General features: G+C 52.7%; 1 protein-coding gene and 1 long non-coding RNA gene across 2 annotated transcripts; one reads left to right on the top strand and one right to left on the bottom strand.

The window, feature by feature from the left end:
* Nucleotides 1–388: 388 nt before the first annotated feature.
* Ace (angiotensin I converting enzyme) lies at nucleotides 389–20,762 on the bottom strand. The gene is made up of 25 exons (XM_021212491.2): nucleotides 20,481–20,762; nucleotides 19,657–19,824; nucleotides 18,971–19,064; nucleotides 18,067–18,210; nucleotides 17,283–17,474; nucleotides 16,643–16,740; nucleotides 16,211–16,383; nucleotides 15,663–15,886; nucleotides 15,241–15,385; nucleotides 14,899–14,997; nucleotides 14,533–14,655; nucleotides 13,888–14,099; nucleotides 13,064–13,200; nucleotides 12,008–12,166; nucleotides 11,678–11,765; nucleotides 9,542–9,685; nucleotides 9,187–9,378; nucleotides 6,991–7,088; nucleotides 6,626–6,798; nucleotides 4,431–4,654; nucleotides 3,977–4,121; nucleotides 3,610–3,708; nucleotides 1,515–1,637; nucleotides 1,026–1,213; nucleotides 389–840 (listed from the first exon to the last, which is right to left on the bottom strand). Exons 1-25 carry the CDS (start codon nucleotides 20,742–20,744, stop codon nucleotides 608–610), a joined length of 3,939 nt encoding a protein of 1,312 aa, XP_021068150.1. The 5' UTR covers nucleotides 20,745–20,762; the 3' UTR covers nucleotides 389–607.
* Nucleotides 4,001–23,180, top strand: LOC110331688. Its single transcript, XR_002381021.1, has 3 exons — nucleotides 4,001–4,156; nucleotides 16,204–16,319; nucleotides 22,193–23,180. It is a non-coding gene; the product is annotated as an uncharacterized LOC110331688 (long non-coding RNA).
* The last annotated feature ends 674 nt before the right edge of the window (nucleotides 23,181–23,854 follow it).

Raw genomic sequence — 23,854 nt, 5'->3', positions numbered from 1 at the left:
CATGCTCCGTGAGCCACGCCCTTTCAGGGCCCTCACCCTGTAGCAGAGCAGGGAAGGGCATCCAGCGAGGTCACGTGGGATAGGATGGGCCATCTATAGTGTATCCACACATAAAGCAGGAGGCAGCCCACCTGCTTCCTTCCCCTCTGTTTCATAGGCTCCTCCCTGGCAAGTTCATGGGTGGGCAGGACGCAAGCCACCTCACCTGGGCTGTTAGGAAGGCTGGTGGGAAAGGTTGTGGGGGATGGGGTCCGGAGGAATTGGGATTAGCTTCCTGCTTGGAGGAAGACTCCGAAGGCAACCAGTAAAGGGTCAAGCTGGACTGTCAGGAGACAAGCAAGCAGCCCGTCCTGTCCCTGGCTTCCCACAAGGGACACAGACTCAGGTGTGGGGGAGGACCTTTAATTGTATTCACAGAGACTGGGCAGGGAAGTCCGTGTTAGACGCTGGGTATCCAGAGAATTGGGGGGCTGGGCCTGGGGGGTCAGAGTGGATGGGGACAGCAAAGGAGGAAGGCTCAGCTAGGGTTATGTTCCACTCAAACACCATGTCCCCCATCCAGTTTCTTATGGGACACTCCTCTGCTGGCCTTGCCAGCAGGGTCACCTCAGGAGTGTCTGAGCTCCACCTCAGACCCAAACTGGGGCCCACGGTGGGGCCGGTGGAGGCTGTGACGGTTACGGATGTTGTAGAGCCGATGGGCGAGACCCACGGTGGCCACGAGCAGGGAGACGCCCAGGAAGAGCAGCACCCACTGGCCCACGCGGGCCTGCTGTGGCTCCAGGTTCAGGCCCAGGAAGTTGACGAGGTTGGACTCTGCGGTGGAGCCTTCTGCGCGAGCTGAGCGAGGAAGCAAGGAGACAGGGCGGTGGGCAGGGCGACAGGTGGGCTGGGGTCTTGCGTTCTGGCGTCCCTGTTCTCACTCTGAGGTCAGATTGGAGACTGCCTGGACTGGGAATGGGGTTCAGCCCTATATGAGCTCTGGGAGCTGGGCCTGGGGCTGGAGGCGGGGTGGGTGGTAGTACCGGTGTTTGGCGCCCAGTTGTACTCCGGCCAGCCCAGTGTCTCTCCATGTCTCCTGTTCTCGGTGATGAGCCATTCTGTCAGTGGCTTGAAGTAATTCATCATGGCGGAGGCTGACATGTTAGGTTGGCCTGTGATCAGCTTCATGGCCTCTGGCCACGGCTTACTGTAGCCCAGCTTCATGGCATCCCTGCGGGGAGCACCGGAGAAAGGGAAACTGAGTAAGGAGGACCTGGATTCTCTTACCTAATCTGACACTCTTCTTCCAAACCCATTTTTCCCGCCTAAACATCCCTTTAGGATTGAGAAAGCCCGAGTAGGTTTGAGGAAGGGGTGGAGAGGGGGGGCCTGGGGACTCCAGGGTCCTCCTGGAGGTGACGTGTCAAGGGTGAACCAGGCTCTTCCTGGCTGCTCTCGGTGCCCCTCAATAGCTTTAGTGGTTTAGTCGTTTCTCGGGTCCAAAGAGTCAAAGGAGGTTCAAGGACACTCACGCCAGGAGCTTCCCTGCTTCCTTGGACTGGTAGATGTCACACTGGTGCAGGGGACCCGTGTGCCCGGCTGCGCGGCACAGCGCCTCGTGGAACTGGAACTGGATGATGAAGCTGATAAAGTACCTGCCGTGGAGGGAGGAATGACACACAGCATGGGTGAAGTGCCTAGACTACAGGAAAGGTAGAGTGGGGCGGAGATGGAGGGGTTTGCTGGTGCCAAGGAGACCCAGCCCCTCTGACAGTCCTGGGAGAGACACCGGATGCAGTCAGGATGTCACTATCACCTTCGGTGCCATCTGAGCTCCTCCCAACCGTGCCCACCCACAGGCTGCCTAAATTCCTGCTCCAAGGGGAGCCAGAGAGCAGGCAAGAAGAGGTTAATGAAAGAGCCCCCATCAAATCCTTGGCAGGCTGTGTGGTTTCCACTGATGGAGCAGGAGGCTAGGGGTTGCTGGGTGGAACCTGTAGACCTGGTAGAGCCTTCTCCGTAAGGAAGGCAGCGGGAACAGTCTTATCTGAAGTTGCAGGAATTTCCTGGTGGGAACCTGCCAGTCAAGCCTGGGCAACCCCACCAACTCTGGTTTTAAAGGTCCTGAGTGGCGGAACAGGCTCCTTCCTCTGGATCCCGGGCATAAACCATTTGCTGCCCGTTCCCCTGGCACTTCCTCAGTGTTCGTGCCAGCTGCAGGCCAGCGAGATGTGTTTTTCTAGAGAGCCAAGACTCCTTCGTTCGCTCCTGTCTGGATAATTGTGCTAAGCTGGGACACTGTCACAGGGTCCATCTCAAGGCAAGAGTGAGTGCTGGGACCTTAGGAGATTTGATAGGTGGTGGTGGCCTCACTGGAGACCTGTCCCCTAAAGATCCTCCCTAGGACACTGTCTAGGTCAAGGCTGATGGGGCCCAGCAATGACTCTTCTTGCTCCTTGGTCCTCTGCAACCTTGGAGAGAGTGCTGTCTTTCTTCCCAGGTCCCAGACTCCACCCATCCTAGTACACGCTGACTTTAGTCCTGGTGTCAGGGCCTGCTTCCCCTTGGCTTGCAGAGATTACTGGAGGCAAGACCTGTAAGAAGCTTAGCCTTCTTGAGAGGCCTTCTCTGTCCTCTGTGCCTTGCTCCCAGGTACCAGCCTGGGGACCAGAGACTCTGTCCTGGGACCTGCCTAGTCACAACTCTGGGTCCCACACCCATCCTTCCTTACCCTGAGTGAGCGCCCCCCCCCCCAGAGCAAGAGGAAGGAAAGGAGCTGCCTTGGCCACCTTATGCTATGGCCAAATGACGCACAGGCCAGTGTGCTGACGCCATCCACTTAAGAGAGTAATTCACAATGGAGGAGCGCAGCTACCAGGTCTCCAGCATGTTCTGTGTAGAAAGGTGGCTGAGTTGTCAGCCCTTGTGTTGAGGTTACGGTGAGAATGTGCATACCCATAGAGACAGAGGACATTGTTCAAAGAACATGACCTCTGAGCCCCAAGCTGGTAATTAACCTGTCCCTATGCACCCAGCCTCCTACATAAGCAGGGCCTTCAGGCCTGGGCTGCAGATGACAGGATACTTTAGATATAACTCAATATGCACTGCAGGCAGTTGGTTCAACTGGAACAAAGGCTCCACAAGGGGATCTTGTCTCAAAACTAATCGATCAATGGGGCCCAAGTCAGTATTCAGCATGTGCCAACTGCCCTGTCAGTGGTGGGTGTGGTGGCTCACATGCCAAGCTAGGTTAAGCTAGGAGGACTGCTGTAAATTTAAGGCCAGCTTGAACTATATAGTTTGTTCCAGGCTAGCCTGGGCTACAGAATAAAACCTGCTTTGAGACAGAAATCCTACCAAGGCTAGGCCTTGTAACCAGTAGTCAATCTTCTGGTGAGGTTTCTGACTTTAACTGTTTAGTTGATGCGAACTTTCGTGTTATCCAAGAAGTATTTAAAGAAACGATTTCGGTAGCGGGTGAGTGGACCCAGGCACCGTGTGCCACGAGCCAGCTCCTGCAGGTCTGATGGGGCAGCTCCAGCGTGAAGTGTCCAGTGATGAAAGTTTAAACATGAACCCGAGGGCACCACCCCTCATGGCGCCCTCTCCTCCCTTCAGACTTACCTGATGTATGGCACATTTGCAGGAACGTGGAACTTGGACCCTGGGTCAAAGTCACCTTGGGATCTGGGCACTGGGGGGCAGAGACCCTGATACTTCAGCCTGTCAGAGAGGAAGACGTGACAAGGTGAGTTTAGGGAGAACCAAGTTGAAAGGGGGTGGGTATTTTTTTTTTTTTTTTACTTGAAGAACGGTCCCTACATCAGAATGTTTGCTACCCCTGCATGCTGTGTTCCTGTGTACAACCACCCATCACTGGTGTGTGCACACGCATACGCTTTTCACTAGCTCATCTGTAGACCCTCAAGGTGCCTGCAGACCATTCAGAGATCCCTTCCAATCCACACCCCCACCCAGAACGTTCTAGAACCTGAGGCTCCACCACTCCTGGTTGTAGTTCTCCTTGGTGATGCTTCCATCAAAGACCCTCCAGCGCCACTGGTCAATGAGGTAGCTGAAGGGGATAAAGGCGATCTTATCAAGGGCCATCTTCATTAGAAAGTTGATGTCATACTCTGCCAAGAGAAAGACAGAAGGAACGCAGCCTCAGGTTCATGCCTGCCTCTTACTGGGGGGAGAGGGGCTATCAGCTCAGGTCCGGTTGGGGGAGGGAGGGGTGGAAGGTGCTGAATCTCTTCATCCTTCTTAGGGATGATCTGTATGATTTCCTCTCAGGCTGGGTCATTTTCCCTTCCTCATGGTCTATCTCAGAACTTTGCGTGGGGGAGGGGAGGGTCTACAAAACCTTCCTCCTTACCACCTCCCAGGTACATTCCCCCTGCTGGGTCCCCAGCCTGGCCAACAGGGTCTCTCTTCTCTCTCACCATAGCCACTGCCCTCAGTGCTAAGCAGGTTGAGACTGTATAGATGCTTGGGGGTAGACACCGACAGAGCCAGAACATCTCCAATAGCTTCATGAAAACCAGGGTTGGCACCCTCCCGGAAGGTCACGGGTAAGTCTTTGTACTGCATGAAATACTGGATGTGGCCCATTTCGTGGTGTGCGATCACCAAGTCCTCCATGTTCACAGAGGTACACTGCTTGATCCTAGGAACAGGGGTTGAGAGAAGGGGGGGTCAGAATATCAAAGGCGCAAAGGGACCATGGTGCATGTATGCTATGAAACAAACATACTCTGCGTGTGTGCAAGGAGCATGGCATGATGGGAAGGAGAAATCCAGCGACCCTAAGAGAGAGGTAGCCTGAGGGTCAGGAGTTTCTAAAGGTCACTGTAGCCATCCCTCTGTCCCTAGCCTCTCTGAGTAGCTCCAGTCCACCCTGTCTATTGCTTTCTGACGTGCTCTGCAGTCCCAAAGACATGAATTCTGTACACTGTAGAATGTGTGTCCAGTGTTTTCCCGTGTACTTTAGCTTCCAGGGAAACATAGGGCTGTGGCAATCTGCATCTCATTTAATCCAAAACCACGGAGTGGATTCACTTGAATGCTAATGGCCAGGGATGAATGACAGTCACAGAACAGTCTGAGTCAGAAGGCTCTGCCTCGAGTTGATCCTTCTCTCTTCTACAAGCCACTTCCAATGATGGGCACTTCTGCCTGGGATCTAAGCAGACTCTCCCAGTGCAGGTTCACCTCACAATTCTTTCTTATGGGGAGGGGGAGGAGGAGCTGCCCAACCTCCTTGACCCATAGAGGATGGAGTCTGCTACAATGTCTCTCATTGCCCATAGAAAAAGATTCCCACAGGAACTCTCACCCCAGTGACCCTGATCCCCTGGTCAATTTACCTGGACCTTAGAGCTCCAAGCCCTAAAGCTTTCAAAGGGTCCAAGGCCAGGCAGCACTCCCCACCTCATGAACCCCACTTTGTGCCCTAGCTTTGTATCTGCTTGTCTTTTTTCTTTTAAAGCCTAAGTTATAGAGTGAGTCTGTTTAAAAAGAGGAATGCCAGAGGGAGGAGGGACCCATAGCAGACAGGCCTCGGTGCCAGTTTTACATTTAGCCACTGAAAAACCTGGCTGCGTCTGCTTTAACACATGTGCTAGCTTGTGCCAAAAAGAGGCCTGATCAACCCCAAGCTGCTCCAGCCACATTAACAGATACCCTAACCAGGTCACCTTGAACATTCTAACCTAGACACTACTTGTGGGGGAAAACTGAAAAACTCAGCCAATAGGCAAAACTAGATTCTGGGCAAATAGCCCCAGATGAGCTGTTAAAATTACCCCAGTTGTGTCTAGGGTGTAACTTAGTGACAGAATGTTTTTTCCAGCATTCACAAAGCCCTAGGAGTCACTCCCCACCCCCTGCAGTGCCAATTAAAGTTTTAAGAGTTGATATATTTGTGTGTGTGTGAACCTTCCATGGTATGCCCATGTCCATCGAAGGACCGTGTTTTTTTGAAAGAATAGTCTACCTGCACCATGCGGATTTGGAGGGTTAGACTCAGGTCGTCTGAGACACCTTGCTGGCTCAATTAAGTTTTTAAATACTCTGAGATGTCTGTCACCGCAAGTAAGAACTCTCTCACCTATAGTGAATGCCTCCTGCACAGGACATGGAACCTTGACGATCAGCTAGCCATTTTGTGTCACTAGATTTTGGGGCAGTCTCAGATAGCTGTAGGTAATTCATCCCAACTTTATAAGGACAATGCCTTGTCTGTCATCATCGAGAGTGGGTTCTGTGTCAGGCACCCAAGCGCTAGTATGTCTCCCTGGGTACCAGCGGCATGCCCACAGGAAGATCCAGCAGTGTGTAAGGGAGGCTTTGCAGCCTACACAGAGCTTACATCAGGTCTGTGGCCGTAAGCATCCAACTGACCACTGACAGAACTGCCCAGAACTTCTGCCTCTCATTTCTTAAGTGGAATTTCCCTACCTGATTCTCATGCCTGGAACTGGACCCAGCTCCTTGACTCTTGATTCTCAACTGCATCCCAAACTGCGCCACGTCCCCCCCATCTGTCCTGTTCACTCTAGTTGTGGGGATAGACACAGAGCCATACCCTTGTCTGTCCCTGGGTTTAAATAAGGATCCTAGTTCCAATCAGACAGACCTGAAGTCCTTGCCATTGTAGAAGTCCCAGGCTGAGGCGTGGCACACCACCTCCCTTCCATCGGTGGGCTTCTCTAACATGGACTTGTTCCAGAACTCAGGGGGCACAGGTAACAGCCCCAGGGAGGTAAAGAAATTGTCAGCTTCCTTAAATATCCTTCTGGGTGTCCATCCCTGCAAGGAGAGAGAGAGAGAGAGAGAGACAGACAGACAGACAGACAGACAGACAGACAGACAGACAGACACAATTATGACAAGATAGAGGATGTGAGAGGGAGAGAGAGAATCTGCCCTCCCATCTGGGCCTGCCCACTCCCTCCTTGTTCCCTCAGGAGGTCCAGAGATGGCCGTCTTAGCTTCACTGACCTGCTTTATCATGGCCTCCGTGGTATCTAAATTGGGGGCAGAAGGGAAGGGTGCCACCAAATCGAAGATGTTGGACCAGGTCTGCGCCCACATGTTCCCTGGAGGCAAGTGGGAAAGAGAGAGATGGTGGAGAGGAAGCATAATTGTTTGGGCTCAGAGAAATCCTGCAGGAAGAGGGGCCAGATCCCAATCCTGTCAATCAAGGTGGTATCTCTTGAGCACCCACTGTTTGCAAACTGTGCTGGGCATTTGATGTGCAGGCCTCCCACCTGCATACCCAGCCCACAAGGCCACTTCCAATATTGGTTGTAGGTAAAGCCTTGCCAGTCATTAGGAACCAGGGTAGTCTTTACTACTCATGAGCAGCGAGAGAGTCCTCCGTAGGAGGAATCTATAGTCCCCAGAGCATCAGCACCCATGACCACCACTTCCAAAGTGCCAACCAACCCAAAGTGCGTGGCATGTAATGACTTGTAATCCTGCCTGTTCCCTAGTACTGTGTATCAAAGGACCCTGAGTCTGGAGAGAGTTACATAATCCCAACAGGGGTTCATAACTCCTAAGTGATGAGATTGGTTTTAACTGCCAGCAGGCCACTCTTGGCCAGCTACCATTACACTGTCCCCTCTGTATTCTCTGAAGTTGTATTATGAAGGCCACCAGAACTCCAACAGGACTCAACCATCTCCTCTGGGAACTGCTAAGGCCCCAGAGTTTAGTGTCAGTTTAAGAGCCCAGCTCTCCAGGATTGGAGACAAGGGTGGCATTCAGAATGAGTGGAAAGTTCGAGACTCCACGATAGCTGAGGGAGAGTGTGCCAGAGGGAGAGTGGTGGAGGATGAGAAGGGGATGGGAATGCTGGTGGGGGAGTATACTAGACTAGTACAGTACAGTACAGTACAGTGTAGTATAGTGTAATGTAGTATAGTATAGTTTAATTTGGTATAGTTTATTATAGTGTAGTATAGTATAGTATAGTTTAGTATAGTACAGTATAGTTTAGTATAGTATAGTATAGTGTAGTGTAGTATAGTTTAGTATAGTATAGTTTATTACAGTATAGTATAGTTTAGTATAGTATAGTATAGTTTAGTATAGTTTAGTATATAGTATAGTTAGTTTAGTATAGTATAGTTTAGTATAGTATAATATAGTTTATTATAATATAGTTTAGTATTATATAGTATAGTTTATTATATAGTATAGTATAGTAATAGTATAGTATAGTATAGTATAGTATAGTATAGTATAATATAGTATAGTAATAGTATAGTATACTTTAGTATACTAAAGACTTTCTTCTCCTCTCATCACTGGAGATGACGTTCTCAGCCCCAGCCTGAATCCCCGGTCCCCTGGAACATTCCGCACCCCTCCTGGACTCCATGCTCTTGGTCACTGAGTTGATGTCTACTTAGATTGTCTTTCAACTCCCCCAAAGAGGGATGGAGGAGGGCTCGAATCTTGGGGTGCAGCAATGCTCCAAGTGAGTTAGAATCAGACCCACAGCAGAACCACCTTCTGGGGGGATGACTCCCAAATGACCTCTAAATGTGTTCTCTCTGGTCTCACCATTCGTTCGTAATAACACCAGCAAAGTGCTGACCCAATGGGGGCAGAACACTGGTGGTCTCTGTCGCCCCCCTGGCTCTTCTCATCTGCTACTGTGTTGCTCCCCTCCCTCCTTCACGCACTCAGGGTTATTTTTAATATTTAAAGCCCTAGAAGGCTCTTTGCGGTTACACCTTGACCCAGACCCTCCACACCATCCCTGCCAAAATCTCACATCTTTCAAGGCTCATATGGAACTTCCCCAAGCCCCACACCAAGACTCCTGGATCTTGTTATCACAGGGCATGATGGATAATGTAGTCTTCCCCTTAAAAGATGGTAAAAGGCTTGTACATCTTAATTCTGTGGCGGGCATGGCACCAGAAAAGCTGGGGTCAGTTAGAGCAATTGCCTGCCACATGTAAGGTCATGGGTTCAATCCCCAACACACAAACAAACAATATTTGTGGTAGGAAAGATGAGTGGGAATTCCCCCCAACCCCTCTCCACTCCAGCCTTGGCCATGGTCCCTCAGAGCTTCCAGTTCTGTCACTATTCTGGTTTGATCTCTGCCCTGTGGCTGGTACTATCCTGCCTCTTTATTGCCCACTGTCTACCTCCTTGAAACTGGACCAATGTCCTTACCTAGCAGGTGGGCAGGAATGGGGCCATCCAGGTTGATGTACTCGGACCCATAGTGGCGGTGCAGGGAACGGCGCACATAGGCATGCAGGTTGAGGTAGAGTGGCTGCAGCTCCTGGTACAGTTTTTCCAGGTCTTGCTCTAGGTTGTCAGACTCGTATAGGGATCTCCATGAGTCCCCTGCATCCGTGTAGCCTGCACAGGAGACATAGCCAAGCTCTCCCAACAGCCATCACTCACCCATATGTTCCTGACACCTCTGGGGCCCTACTTGTCCCTGGCCTGAGGATTCCAGAGGGACTCTGAGTTTGAGGTGCCGGGGAGCAGCCAGCCAGAGGTACCAGCACTGGTAACTCACCGTTGAGCTTGGCGATCTTGTTGGAGAACTCCACATACTTTGGGAAAACAGGAAGGATGGCTCTCCCCACCTTGTCTCTCCAGCTCTTCCATACCCATAGCAATTCTTCGTATTTCCGGGATGTGGCCATCATGTTTGTTAGATCTGGAAGGAAGGGGTCCGATGGCTTGAGCCTTGGTCCTTGGTTCACCTCTCATCTGCTTATGAGGGAACTTGGTCATAGAGTTTCAGAGTTGGAATAAAACTGGTAAGAGCACTTGGAAAAGACAAAGATGGGCAGGAAGTCTAGTGGGGGGGAATGGGGAGCCAGTGGCAGCAAGGAGCTCCTAGGGTGCCCACCTGGGGTGACATGCTGCACATACACAATCTCAGACACTTTGAAAAGGACAGCTTTGTTCTTCTCTTCTGAGCATCTCAATGATGTGCTTATGTGCACGTATAGGGTGTGGCCAGGCCAGAGCAAAAACAAAAGGTTCTCTCATGAATTCCCCTTCCCTGGGAGAAATGGTTTGTGGAGTTTCACAGGCCTGAGTTCAAGTTCTTTTTCCCACGGGCCTATTTCTTTTCATATCTATAAACAAGGAAGTGACCATAGCCCTCTTAGGGTTGTGGAAATGAATGGGAGACCTCTGTCCCTGAGCAGGGGGCTGTGCCTTGTCCTTGCTGTGGTCCTGGGGACCTCCAGCATCCTTTGCAAATTGTCATTGGGCTGAAATTAATAAGACAGTTAGCCACAAGGTCTGTGTAGGGTCAAGAACTACCTGAGCTGTCCCCAACCAGGAGGAGACCCTGCGTTTATGTCCTGTGGAAGTCACTTTGCATGAGAAACCCCAGTAAGAACACACAGGTGGCATCCACCTCTCAGGCCCGGGTGAGGGCCACATAAGACTGCAGGTGGCTATCTTGAAACAGGTGCCTTCACCTCCTGCCCTGCCCTGCCCTTGGCCTACATGGAGGAGGCTTGGAGCATCTGATGTGGCCCAAGCCCTCACTGTTGAATTTGTTCTCAGGGCCTCTATCCTGGAATAGTCTATGTCATATACACTTGTTACAGAGAAAGGTAAACTTAACTAGCTTTCTCTGAAAAAGATTTGCTTTTCAGAATTCTGCGTCTGCTTTCTGTTGAGTCACTGGTCTTCACGGACCTTTTAATGACCATGTCTTCACCGACCTTTTAATGACCATGTCTATGACCAGATGGCCTAGACCTAGATCAAAACACCAAATGGCGGGGATACCAAATGCTACATGTTTTAAAAATATCCACATTTAGAAATATACACCCAGACATGCATACAGCCCCAGGCGTTCTTACATGTCTGTGTGCATGAAGCATGTCCCCCCTCTCTCTCTGTGTGTGTAGCCTCACCCACTGCCCATAGAGCAGACCCTGCTCAAGGACTCTTTCCTCCTCCTGTTTATTTTCCACTTCCCCTTCTATTTGTTATTGTTCTGACATGGGAGCTGGGGTGGGGCCAGGAGGAAACAACTTCTGGTAAAGATTCCTCGCAAAGAATGCTTATGACTCTAGCTTATCAACTCTGGAAAGAGTGGGTTGTGAGAATATCTGCGTGGGTATTGGTGGGGCCAGAGTGAACCTTGGCAAAGGGGATGTAGGCAGAAGCGAAATGAGTATCGGGAGAGAGGTGGTTATGAGCCGGTTTTTAACCAGTTCACTGCGGAAAGGTTCAGTAGCGGAGGAATGGTATGAAATGGTATCAGCTAGGAACAGGAGGCCAAGTTCTAATTTAGTGTTTCTAGGGCTGTGGGACTCTTGTATGATTCATCCTTTCCTATTTCCTTGTCATGGAATCTCCCTCAGCGAGGGAGGGGGTTCTAAGGAAGTCAGAGAAGGGGGAGACTCTCCTTTTTGGGGTCTGAGCCTCTGAGACACGTGCTTGAGAGTCTATGACTCTGAGGGGCATGTGGAAGGGGAAAGATAGCTGAGGAATTCTGGGCGAAACCACCTTACAGGGGCAGAGGATTTTAGAGAAATTTGGATGGAGTTCTGGTTCTCTATGGGGGCAGAACAGTTCTACTGGGAGAAACGAGTTGAGGAAACCCTTCCCTTGACAGCATGCCCATCCCTACCAGACAGTTCCCACCACCACCTCTGTCACCCAGGGGTGCTCTCACCAGGCTCCAGGGGCATACAAGTGCCATTTGTGTGGCAAATGTTAGCTATGCTGTAAGTTGTCTCCATGTCTAGCAGGATCTGGTTGTACTGTAAGGGGAAGAAAAGGGTAGTGAAGAGCCCCTCCCCCCCTTTTGCTCTGGCACCAGGTACCATGGGGTGGGACCCACAGGAGCACGTGCCCCCAAAGTGCTACAGTTATGGGAACTGTGGAGACATGAAGACGTGACCCCTATTAAGACTTGGCAAATCAAGACAGCAGTGTGGACCCAGACCCAGGATGTGGTTCACTTCCCAGCAGTCTCCACTTCCTGCCCGGCATGGCCACATACCTCTTCTAATTCCTTGGGAGGCAGCACTGCCCGGTCCAGGTTCTGAACCTTCTTTATGATCCGCTTGATGGTAGAGTTTTGAAAGTTGCTCACATCAAATGTCTTGGCCCAGGTGCCATATTTCAGGGTATGGTTGGACACTTCCTTGTTTTTCTGAAGCTGGGGGCACAAGGGGTGGAGTCATAGACTCAGGATATTTGGCATGGTCTCCGTGTAGGAGGGTCTATAAGGGTGGTGGCGAGGAGTGTCATTTCATTAGGCTGGTGTCTTTGCCCTGACAAATACCCTCCACTTCAACCTGGACCATCTGCTAATACATTAGGTACGGTATGAGTTCCTTGGCAGACACCTGCAGTCTAGCAAGCAGGGAAAGGGAACTTAGCATGCCTTAGGTATCATTAGCATGAAGGCCGCGTGCTGTTAGATAGAAGGACACCCCCCGGCCCCCGCCCGCCCTGAGTATTTGGGAATTGCATCTTCGAATGGGAAGAATTTCACTGCTTATGCATAATTGCCAAGGGGTGTATGCAGGAGGAGAAGTTGAGGTACCAAGGACCCAGGGGCTGCAGCATATAGTGGGTCTTCAGTCACCATTAGCACCCAGTGGTTGGAGCATATGGCTAGTTGGTTTTCTGTGGTGTAATGCATGCTCTGTCACAAAGGAAGGGCCAAGGTACAGGGGAATGACCCCTCAGTGCTGACAAACAGGCTGTCAGTCCTTCAAGGAGTGACACTAACATCGCTTATAAGTCACTTATAACACTGATGTTATAACGTTATAATGTTATAAGTCCCTCATGTACAACGGATTACAGTCTGAGAGTCCTCAACTAGAGAACGGTAGCAAACGAGAGAAATTTGCTCAGGTGTGGAGAGTCCAAGCCCACTAAACTGGAAACCGAGTATTCTTTTAATACTCTGTTCAGACTTTTCACCAATTTTGACAGCTCGATGCTCTCTCTCTCTCTCTCTCTCTCTCTCTCTCTCTCTGTGTGTGTGTGTGTGTGCGTGCACACACACATGCTTCATGCTGGAGTTAGTGGAAGTGGTTCCTACCAGGATCTTGCTGCCCTCTATGGTAATGTTGGTGTTATAATGCCAGTTGGCCTCTGCGTACTCGTTCCACAACACCTGGGCTGTCCGGTCATACTCTTCCACGAACCTGTCAGCCTTGGCTTCGTCAGTCTCTAGGTCTGCAGGAGGTGAGGAGGAAAACAGACAGGCCTTGCCCTCCTTACCACAAGGTGTAGTCTCTTCAGAGTTCCCTCCTGCTGGCCCCTGGCTCCTTGCCCCCTCATGGCCCTGCCCCCTTCCAAGCGTCCCACTTGGGATCTCGGTTGTCTGGTCGATGGTTGCTTGGTGAGTTGTTGTCTGGCTTCTGGTTGTTGCCTGGTTTGTTATCCCCTGGTTGGCTGTCACGTGGTCAGTGGCCACCTGACTCAGGACCAGCAGATGGTGCCCACAGCAGAGCAGCAGAAAGAGGAAGCTGAGCAGTCCTGGAGTAGCCCAACCTTGGCCCATGGCCGCAGGAGAGCAGAGCCCTGCAGCCCCTACCGCTGGCCAATAAGAGCCGAGCCTGCAGTGTGACCTCATAGAGCAATGTGCCAGCCAGCCTGACCCCCAGGGGCCCTCAGGCTTGGACACACCGTCTCTAGGACCCTGAGAGAAAGACATACCCATTTCTGCTGTAGGACCCTGATGATGGGCCCAGGGGTGGCTTGGCACTGAAGCCAAGGACACTGGGGCTCAGCTGGCAGCAAAGTGATCAGGAAGCTGAGGCTTGGACCCAGAAGCCAGAGGCCAGAGGCCAGGGGCCAGAGGCCAGGGGCCAGAGGCCAGGACTTCTCTTGGTCCCAGTCCACCCTCACTCCAAGCTTTACCGATGCCCTCTGGATAGTTGTCGGGTAACGGTGGACGCCACTGATACTCCGGCCAACCTAGGACTTCGCCATTCCGCTGATTCTGCTCCTCCAGCCACTGGCTGACCGGTTGGAAGTACTCCAGCAGTGCCTTGGCATCCAGGGCGTCTGAGCCTACCAGGTCCTTCAGTACCTCCTGCCAGGGCCTGGAGCAGCCAGCCTGCAACACCTGCCTGCCAAGCAGAGTGACCACTGTGGGCACAGGGGACACTGGGAGGGGCCCACAACAGCGCCATTGTCCATTTGTCCCTCATTAGTAAAAGAACTCTAGGGTTGTGGGGCGGGGGGGGGGTTGTCTCCGTGAGGGGATATTTGCCTGGCCCATGGCAGCTGAAGGCCTGCTTAATAAGTATTTGATATGTAAGAGAGACAGGGGAAAGAGGGAGGGAGGGAGGNGCCTGCTTAATAAGTATTTGATATGTAAGAGAGAGGAGGGAGGGAGGGAGGGAGGGAGGGAGGAGGGAGGAGGGAGGGAAGAGTTGCTCCACAAGAGTCTGGCGTTGTGGTGTTGCAACCAGAGCAGGCAGCTACCTGCAGAAATGGCCTCCACCAGCCTCTTCCCTCAGCTCCACTCCCCACCCCTTGTTCTCGAACCCTGCCACATACTTGAGCTTGGCCCCCGCCTGGGCGGACTGGTAGATGTCACACTGGTGTAGTGGGCCCTGGTGGCCTGCCTCCTTGCACAGTGCTTGATGGAACTGGAACTGCAGCACGAAGCTCACGAAGTACCTGCGGGCACAGACGGGGGGGGGGTGTGGGGCTAGGAGGAACGAACGTGGGGAGCTAGACAAAGGTCCCTTGCTCAGGCTCTATCCATCCAGTGTCCTGCAGGTGACAGCTGGACTAAGGGCTGTCTGTTGGGAAGAAGTCAGAAACGGAGCGTACAGTACGTAGCCCAGGAAGGAGCATTCTGTCTCTCAACCCTTGGGTCTGAAGGAGGACAGGGCAGGGATGTGGGTAGAGCAGAGATACCTGATGTACGGTGTCACGCTTGGGACGTGAAACTTGGCTCCAGCATCAAAGTGGGTTTCATTCCGGGCAACTGGTGGACAGATCCCCTGATACTTGGTTCTAGAAGAGGATGTTTCAGTCCTAAGGCCCTAGGCTGTACACGTTGCCTGAGGCTTGCAGAAAAGATACCGGTTCCATCCCTTGCCCACCCTTTCCTCAGCATCCCTTCCACACCCTGGAAAATGGGGGGGGGCACTTCCTGAAGGCGAGGTTTCAGTGGGAAGGGAAGAGGGCAGACACTGTTAGAAAGGAAGGGACAAGACTGGTAGAGGCAGGAGGTCCCCTGGGTGAGCCTCTTCTCACCGAAGATACCACCAGTCAAAGTTGTAGCGAGAGGGTGGGGTCCGTCCACTGAAAACCCCCCAGCGCCACTGGTCCACCAGGTAGCCGAAGGGCAAGAAGGCAATTTTCTCTAGGGCCATCTTTAGCAAGTAATTGATGTCACTCTCTGTTCAGAAACAGGAAGGAAGAAAAGAAGGGAAGGAGAGAGTCCAGCTAGGGCTGAGTGGACCCGGTGGAGGGCCATCTGACAGGAGGCAAGGCTGGGCCGATAGAGAAGGTGAGCCTCAAGTTCTAAGCCCCGCTTAGACAAGGACTCTGGGTGAGCGCTAAGCTCAGGGTGTGCGCAACTGGGGTCTCAAGTTAAAAATAAGGACGAGATGGACTGGGGAGCAGTGGAGCTCTACTGTGGTAGGAGGCTGGGTACGCTTCCACCACCACCATACCTCTATCATTGGTAACTTGGTCCAGCAGGCCGATTTTGTGCAGATGAGCGGGGGTGGAGACAGAGAGTGCAAGCACATCCCCAATGGCCTCGTGGAAGCCAGGGTTGGCGCCTCTACGCAGAGAGACGTGCAGGTCCTTGTACTGGAGGTAGTACTGCACGTGGCCCATCTCGTGGTGTACCGTGGCCAGCTGATCCATCGTGACCCGTGTGCACTGCTTAATCCTGAAGTGCGGACGATGGGGATAAAGGTGATGTTGAGGGCAGGACCAGAGCACTGGGAAGGCTGGTCCTGGAGGAACACAGGGCCAAGGAGGACTCCGTCCTGGGGCGAGGAGTGTTCAGGAGCTAGCGACCCTATTGACCCTATCCTGATCCACCACCACTCAAGCCCTCCTCCATGCCAAGTCACCACGCCTGGTTGTTCCTCAAAGCTGCAGGGATAGCGAGCTAATGAGATGATCTGCCCTATTGTCTTGGCATACACCAATCCCCCAATACAGAGGCAGGTCTGTGTCACAGCTGCCTCCCTTAGAGCCCAGGCCTGACCTGAAGTCCTTCCTGTTGTAGAAGTCCCAGGCAGAGGCGTGGCACACCACCTCCCGTCCATCCGTTGGTTTCTCCAGCATCGACTCCGCCCAGAACTCAGGAGGCATGGGTGAGAGCCCCAGCGAGGTGAAGAACTCCTCTGATACCCGGAACATGTGTGTGGCGTTCCAGCCCTGGCCAGCAGGCGAGGAAACAGGTCAGGAGGCAGCCATGTGGAGCCATGCCTTGAGCTCAGGGCTTGTGACTTCCACCCAGAACAGGAAAGGTATCTAAGGCTCAGTGGCCTCACTTCCCAAAGGCAGGGCTCTACTGATCACCGCAGATCACTCTGCCACCATGGACAGAGACCTTAGATGACTGTTGACTGTTGCAGGAAAGGGAAGGGGCCCCATGCCTATCACATGACCCCTGACTCCTGTCTCATCGACCTACCTTCTGTACCATTGTACTGGTGACATCGAGGTTGGGTTTGTCTGGGAAAGGCACTACCATATCGTAGATGTTCTCCCAGCTCTGGGCCCACATGTCTCCTACACGGAAGAAGCAAGTGGAGCAGCTTGGTCTCCTGCTCAGCCATTCCCATTTCCTATATACACTATCCTACGTGGGTGTCAGCACCTATATACCCTTGGGTCAAAGGACATGTCCCCTGACTCTCTGTGGGCTTCACAGGACTGGTTACTGGTGTCTTCTCTGATTATGCCAGGATCCTTCACTAAGGGGCACAGGCTTCCAGGCTCACAGAATTCATGTCCTTAGTTATGGTCTACAACAAGGCTGCCGCTAATCCTGACCCTGCAGCCAAAGCCATCGACTTGACCCCTAGCTCTGCTCCATTCAAGTTCTCTATTGGCTCTAAATTCTTGCACACCCTAAATAAACCTCCATGTCCGCGTCTATAAGGCAGGGTTCCAGGCTGGTGGGGACGTTGAGCCATGGGGGCTTCCGTGTAAGGAAGCAAATGCTATGATGTTCCACATGCTTTGAGGCACCTTGAGGGTGACCCATTGTCCCTCTTCTAGGCATCCTCCTGCACCCAAGCTCCTCTGGGCAGCAAGGTCCAGGTTCTTACCCAGCAGATGGGCAGGAATAGGCCCCCTGAGATTGATGTATTTGTCCCCATAGCGGCGGTGCAGTGCGCGGCGGACGTAGGCATGGAGGTTCAGGTAGAGGGGCTCTAGTTGGTGGTAGAGATGTTCCAGACTCTCCTCAAAGGAGGGGGACTCATACCAGGAGCGCCAGAAGGCTCCCGTGTCCGAGAAGCCTGGCAGGGTGGGGGGGTGTAGGTCAGGCCCAGAGCTCTGGCTGTCCTAGCTTCAGCTCTGCCACTGTCCTGATTCCAAGCACTGGAGTGAGACTTGCTCGGGCTGGCCTTGAACTCAAGATCTTCCTGCCTCAGCCTCTCCCATTCTGGGATTACAGTTCTGTGCCATAACTAGCCCTCCCCTCCTCCTTTCAAAGCCAAGGTCTCACTGTGTGGCCCAGGCTGGCTTCAAACTTCTCATCCTTCTACCTCAGCCTTCCAAATACTGGGATTACAGATATAGGTCACCATATCAAGGACCACTCTAGGCACCAGCAAAATAGGTCCGAGAACACAAAGAGGTGGAGAGTCTTAGGGCCAGGAACAGTGCCACAGGTAGTACCAGGAGCATTGGTAAGAGGGACAGGACAGCAAGGTCTGTTGGCGGCAGATGTCATACCATTCCCACTAGCTATGAGATCTTGAGACCACCAGACTGGCTGTTTTATCTAGCTCTGGGGTTTGGGGCTCACTGGGAACAGCAGACAAGAATGCCTTATAAGATAAGAAAGGTGGCTGTCTGTTGTCTGTGGAGAGGAAGATGCAGGCTCACCGTCTTGTCTGTAGGCTTCGTTACTGATGGCAGTAAAGTCTTGATAGAGGGGTTTCAGTGGGATACCCACAGCATCATGCCAGCCCTCCCAGGCAAAAAGAAGCTTGGCATAGCTTCGTGAGGAAGCCAGGACGTTGGTGAGCTCTGAGAGAGGTGAGCAGGGTCAGTTAGGTATTCACTGGTCTTCATCCCCACCAACTTCAGCACGCATCACAGTATCCCCAGACCAAGGGCAGCTTATGGGCTTGGGGGCATGAGGCTATCCAAAGAAAGCACCAGGCAGGGCCCTGCTCCTGGGAAAATGTCTGAGGCAGGTGACACAGAAAGGACATTTAGAGGTTACAATAGACAGACCCTCCATGGCTCACTTCATAGAACGGCTGGCCTTGTGGCGAAGCACCAAGGGACCCAAGGCTTGTGGGAAGCTTTCGGGGAAGGTGAAAGGATCCCTAAGAGGATATCTAGGTGGCCAGACAGTGGTGGAGGGGTGGGCTAGCCCAGTGGTTCTCAACCTTCCTCATGTCTCCACCATTTATACGGTTCCTCATGTGGGGACCCCCAACCATAAAATTATTTCTGTTGTTACTTTACAACTGTAATTGTGCTACTGTTGTGAATCATAGTGTAAATATCTGTGTTGGGTAAATATGGTCTTAGGTGAACCCTGTGGAAGGGTTGTTTTGACCCCCAAAAGGGTCACAACCCACAGGATGAGAACCACTGTGCTAGAGGCTCCCTGAAGTGAGTTTGCCAGAAGCAGCAAGGGTGTGGGGCAGAAGTGTAGGTGCATCTGCACATTCCAGCCCCAGTGGGGTACCAGTGCCTTAGATTTACTGACAGACATCATCCTAGAGGTGACCCCAAAGGACCAGGAAACCCCAGCAGAAATGGGACAGGACCATACCTGGGTCCAGGGACCAGCAGGTGGCAGTCTTGTTGGGGAAGCAGACCTTGCCAGTGGAGTAGATTCTGCTCATATTGCTTAGCAGAGAGTTGTACTGCCAAGTTGGAGTTGAGGAAATATTAGTGACCAAATATTAGCCCCCGGAGTTACTCTTCCCACCCCTTTGGCTGGGAGGAAAAAGTGGCCTGGAGGAAGGGTGTGACTCAGACAAGGCCACCCAGTTCTTCCAACCCCTGCTATACTGGTGCCCCTTCCAGTGCTAACAACCTTTGCAGGTGGGACTCACTGACCAGAGAGCCGAGGCAAGCATCATGAATCCCTGCTATCCCCTGGCCTTGGTGCTGTGTGTGTGTGTGTGTGTGTGTGAGAGAGAGAGAGAGAGAGAGAGAGAGAGGCACATCTCTCTTTGTGTGTGCAATACAATTCTGAGTATGAACTCCAGGGCCTCACACTAATTCAGCTACCTGCCAGCTCCCTTGTTTGACTTTGTACTTACTCCACAATACAAAGTAACTTGTCACCCCGTGCATCTGGAGGGAAAGGCCAGTGAACCACGCTCTGTTTCCCAAGATTCCTGATAGCCAAGGTCCATACAGACTATCAGTCCCTTCCTGTCTGCCGGGCTGCTTTCCCAACCACAATAGGTACTTGGGGCGTTCAAGTTCTGCCTCCACCCTCAGACCCACCTGCTGCCGCTGGGCCAGGGGCAGGTTGGCAGGTCCTAGGGTCCGAATAGATCCGATGATCCTTCGCAGCTTTGAGTCAGTAAAGGTCTGCCAAATGGACTCATACAACTCCTTGGCCTTCTTGCCCCAGACCTCTGTAAACTCCTGGTTGATCAGGGCCGCTTCCTCCTGTGCTCACCAGGAGGGTAGAAAGAGTAGCCCAGCTTAGAAAGAGGCTCGTGTAGGAGAAACTCCAGAACTGAGAGAGCAGACGTACGCTAAGGGCTTCTGGACCCCTTGTTCCCGCAGAGATCCTGTCCTGGAGATGAGCTTGCAGGGGCAGCAACCCTCCTCCTGAACCCTCTGGTTGGAAAGTATGGGTAACTAATTCAAAGGGAACAATGAAGGAGAAAATTGGGGCCAGAGTAGAGGACAATGAGTGGAGGGCCAGGGAAAGAAACTCAACAGGAGGTCAGGCAGATGCCAGAGGGCAAGGGCTCTGCAGCCAAGCCGGGTGCCCTGTATGCACGCAGACAGCCATCGCCCCAGCCCTTGATGCCTTTTCGGAAGGATTTTGGCCTCTGAGGAGCCAGCCTCATCCACTCCATTCCTGTGTTGGCATGGATCACGTGCCCAGCCCGTACTGGAGCATCATCGCCTGTATAATGCGCAGAGCGGGTGGGAGGGTCCGGCCTATGGCAGGGGTCCCATTAGGAACCTCGGTGCTCAGGGTTGAGGCTGGGGGCCCCTGGCGTCTGCTGTCCGCCCTAGGCGACGGACCGCAGGCCTGTGATTGGCCGCTGCGTCCTGCCGCGCCCCGCCCCCGCCCGGGCCCGGGCACCCACCTGGCGCCGTGCGTTCTCCTCCGTGATGTTGGTGTCGTGCGCCCAACTGGCCGCGGTGCTCTGGAACACCACCTCCTCGGCACTCGAGTTATAGCTTTCAGCGAAGAGCTGCGCCCCTGCCTCGTCCGGAGAAAAGTTGCCCGGCTGCAATCCAGGGTCGAGTGCAGGGGCGGGTGACGGTTGCAGCAGCAGCACCAGCAGCGACAGCATCAAGAGCGGAGGCGACAACGGCCACCGCCCCCGCTGGCCGGACGCGGGCCCCATGGCGCGGTGCGCGCGGTGCGGCGCTGCCCCTTCTCCCGTGCCGCGACCGCCCTGCGGATTATAAAACCCAGCCACCGCCGCCTCCCGACACACCCCCACCTCCCCGCCCCTCCGCGCTTCCTCCTCGCTCCAAAGTCCCCGGCAGCGCGAACCCGGCTGATTCCCCGCCCGCTCTGGGCAAGTGGAGCCCTGAGGGACCAGGGAGTAGCCTGGATGGAGAAATGGGGCTAGATGGGGCACTCTCAGAGGAAGCTAGAAAGGGGTCCCTGCCCGCTGCAAACACTGCTGCGGCCCAACCGTGCCCTCTGGCCGCCACCACGTAGTCTCAGGACACAGAGCCCAGCAGGTTTGGCATAACCCTCCAAGCCTTTCCGGGCTCTTGAGTGACAAGGGGGCGGGGGTGGCTGGCTGGTGTCACCGGGATGGACGTAAGGTTGCCAGGTCTGGGGGTCGCCTGCGTGGGTGCAGGAAGTTTAGATGTCCTGACAGGCGCCGTGGCTAGGTGCTGCAGATGTCAGCAGCCAGTTCACCTTGGCCTTCGGTTGTTGGGATGCCTCGAAATAGGGTCTATTCTGCTCTGTGAGGGGGAGCCACAGACTAGGCCACCAGCACTGGCATGCCTGCCCCTACTCTTTGGATACACAGCTGACAGTCGGCTGTTCAACTCACAAGAACCATCATGCGTGGTCCCAACAGAACCCTGGAACCTCGCAGTTGCATGCTTTGAAAGCAAAAAAAAAAAAAAAAAAAAAAAAAAAAAAAAATGCCTTAGAGATTACAACAATCCCCTGCTTTTTAAAAATGGAGAAATTACCCCTGAGACAGATTGGCTTCAAGTCACCTCAGGTCTCCACACTCCCAGTCATTTCCCTGTCTCCTCCACCTGTCCCTCAAAGTGACAGGCCTGGGGGAGGGAGAATCAGGTCCTTTTAATGCACCAGCAGTCTGTGGAGGTTAACCTCTGAGCACCAGGGCTGTGCCCCCAAAGAGGTGGGAGGACCCTTGTCCTTGCCAGATGGGGTGATGGCGTTCGCACGGGAGATGGTGTGACCTGCAGGATTCAGAGTGAGACTGTGCTGGCCTGTCAGGTGACATGCTCCCAAAGAGGTCCCAGGGGACTGGTAGAGATGGAGAAAGGTGAAAGGCGGAAGGGGCCACCTGGTGAGACCTTAGGTGGTCCATATTGCTTGGGCTCCCAGGATTCGAGGGCTGTGGGTTTGTGTGTATTTTCCCATCCGTGAGCTGTCGTGTTTCTGGAGGAAGCAGGCTGTACTGGTGGAGGTTTAGGAGGGGGTTCTGAGAGTGGTACCTATGGAGTTCAGAAAGAGGATTCCAAAGAGGAGGCTGGGCAGGCAGGGGTAAGTGCAGGCCTGAGCTTGTGTTGAGGAGCTCATCTGGTCCGTTTTATGTTGTTTTTGTTTTTCTTTCTTTCCCTCTGTCAGAAACAGAACTGAAAGCAAGGAGAGGGGAAGACGGTGGAGCTGGAGGCCCGGCTGTCTGTGAAGAGCTCCTGAGTACCAGGCCAGAACAGCCCAAGAGCAGGCTGTACTTTCTGCTGGCTCATTCTCAGGCCCAGCTGTGTAGCAGTGGGACATCCTCTATACTCTCCGGTTAGGGACTAAGTTCAGGAATGAACAGCTCTGCCTTACAGAAGCCAAAGGCTAACTACTGTGATAAACTAATCTAACCTTGCTTGCTGATAGCCTGGGGGTACTTAGAGTCGTCACTCTCCTCCTCCCCCAAGGTGACAATGTATTCTAAGAGCTTGTTGAAACACAGGGCTTTCCACTATGCCATACTTTTTGGGGGGAGTGGTTACAGACTCGATCAATCTGCTTTATTCTCTGTGGGTTTCCCAGAGCTTAGCATGCACCTGTCACAAAGAAGGGAGCACAGGGGTGACATGAATGACTGGCGGTTCGAGTGCGCACGCTCGTGACGGGGAGCTCCCGGTCTCTGCAAGAGCGATCTATGAAGAACCAAATCCCACCAACTTGAAATTTACAGTAATACATTGAATATCCTGATAAGTCAAGGTTAAAAATAACTTTCTCTATTTTTAGGGTCTTGCTCATGAGGGAGAGGGAACATAAGGAAAATATACCTTACACTTGTACTGCACATTGGATGTTTCTGGACCCTTGTGTGTGAGTGGTACAATTTGACGTTTAGATATCCCCGGGAGGTAGGGAAGTGGTAAGGTTCTCTCTCCCCCGTCAGCTCCCTCCCCAGATGCCACTGAGATCGTGGAGGAGTCTCCTAACCCTGCAGGAAGATCTAATTAGGGTGAGGCCAGCGAGGAGCTGAGAGGGTCCTGCCCACCTGTGCAGACAGAGCCTGCTTGTTCAGCCAATCTCTCACCTTTTAAATCCTTTCCAGTTACTCCTAACTACAGAGCCGAGGGGAAATCACTAAAACTAAAGTCAACACTATGCAACATTGGTGGTATTGCTCATGGAACCCTTACCCTTGGGGAGCCAAAGCAGGAGAACCAAAAGTTGGAAGTCAGCCTGAGCTACGTGAGTTCCAGGTCCATCTCGGACTGTGTAGGGAGACTCTTCGAACAAACAATAACAAAGCCAAAGGAAACAATAATAATACAAACTTGACCAACACGAGAGGATCTGGAGAGATGGTTCGGTGATGGAGAACGTTTGCTGCTCTGGCGGAGGACCTGAGCTACCAGCACCCACATTGGGCAGCTCCCAGGGCCTGTAACTCCATCTTCTGGGGTTCTGATGCCCTCTTCTGGCCTCTGTAGGCACTGCATGCATGTGGGCCACAGAAGCAAACACTCCATCAAAAGAAAGAAAAGAACTGGGCGCTCAGGAACAAACCCTTATATCCATTTCTATTGCTTTTTGTTGTCTGTGTACCATGTAACCCAACAAGCTATTTTAATAAAATGTCATGTGAAGGAGGCTCAGGGCAATATTGCCAACTAACCCTGGTTATCAGTCGCTCCTTGTAAACAAGCATTACAGATTATTATTTTACAACATTGTATTTATCTCATGGTTAGCCTTTGGTTTTGCAATAAGGCACAGCTTCAACTAACAGCAATTCTGCCCTGACTACTGAGATAACAGGTGTGTACTACTGTGCCCAGC

Source organism: Mus pahari, chromosome 14 (genome assembly GCF_900095145.1).
Source record: "Mus pahari chromosome 14, PAHARI_EIJ_v1.1, whole genome shotgun sequence".
Lineage (NCBI taxonomy): Eukaryota > Metazoa > Chordata > Mammalia > Rodentia > Muridae > Mus > Mus pahari.
Note: the sequence above shows the minus strand (reverse complement) of the source record. Positions and strands in the feature narration are given on the sequence as shown.

What these genes read in the sequence shown, in the direction of transcription:
- Ace (XM_021212491.2), bottom strand. Translation starts at nt 20,744, where the DNA reads ATGGGGCCCGCGTCCGGCCAGCGGGGGCGGTGGCCGTTGTCGCCTCCG. An exon ending in AGGAGAACGCACGGCGCCAG is followed by an intron (nt 19,825 to 20,480) that starts GTGGGTGCCCGG and finishes TGGTGAGCACAG; the next exon opens with GAGGAAGCGGCCCTGATCAA. An exon ending in CGGAGGCCATGATAAAGCAG is followed by an intron (nt 6,799 to 6,990) that starts GTCAGTGAAGCT and finishes CTCTCCTTGCAG; the next exon opens with GGATGGACACCCAGAAGGAT.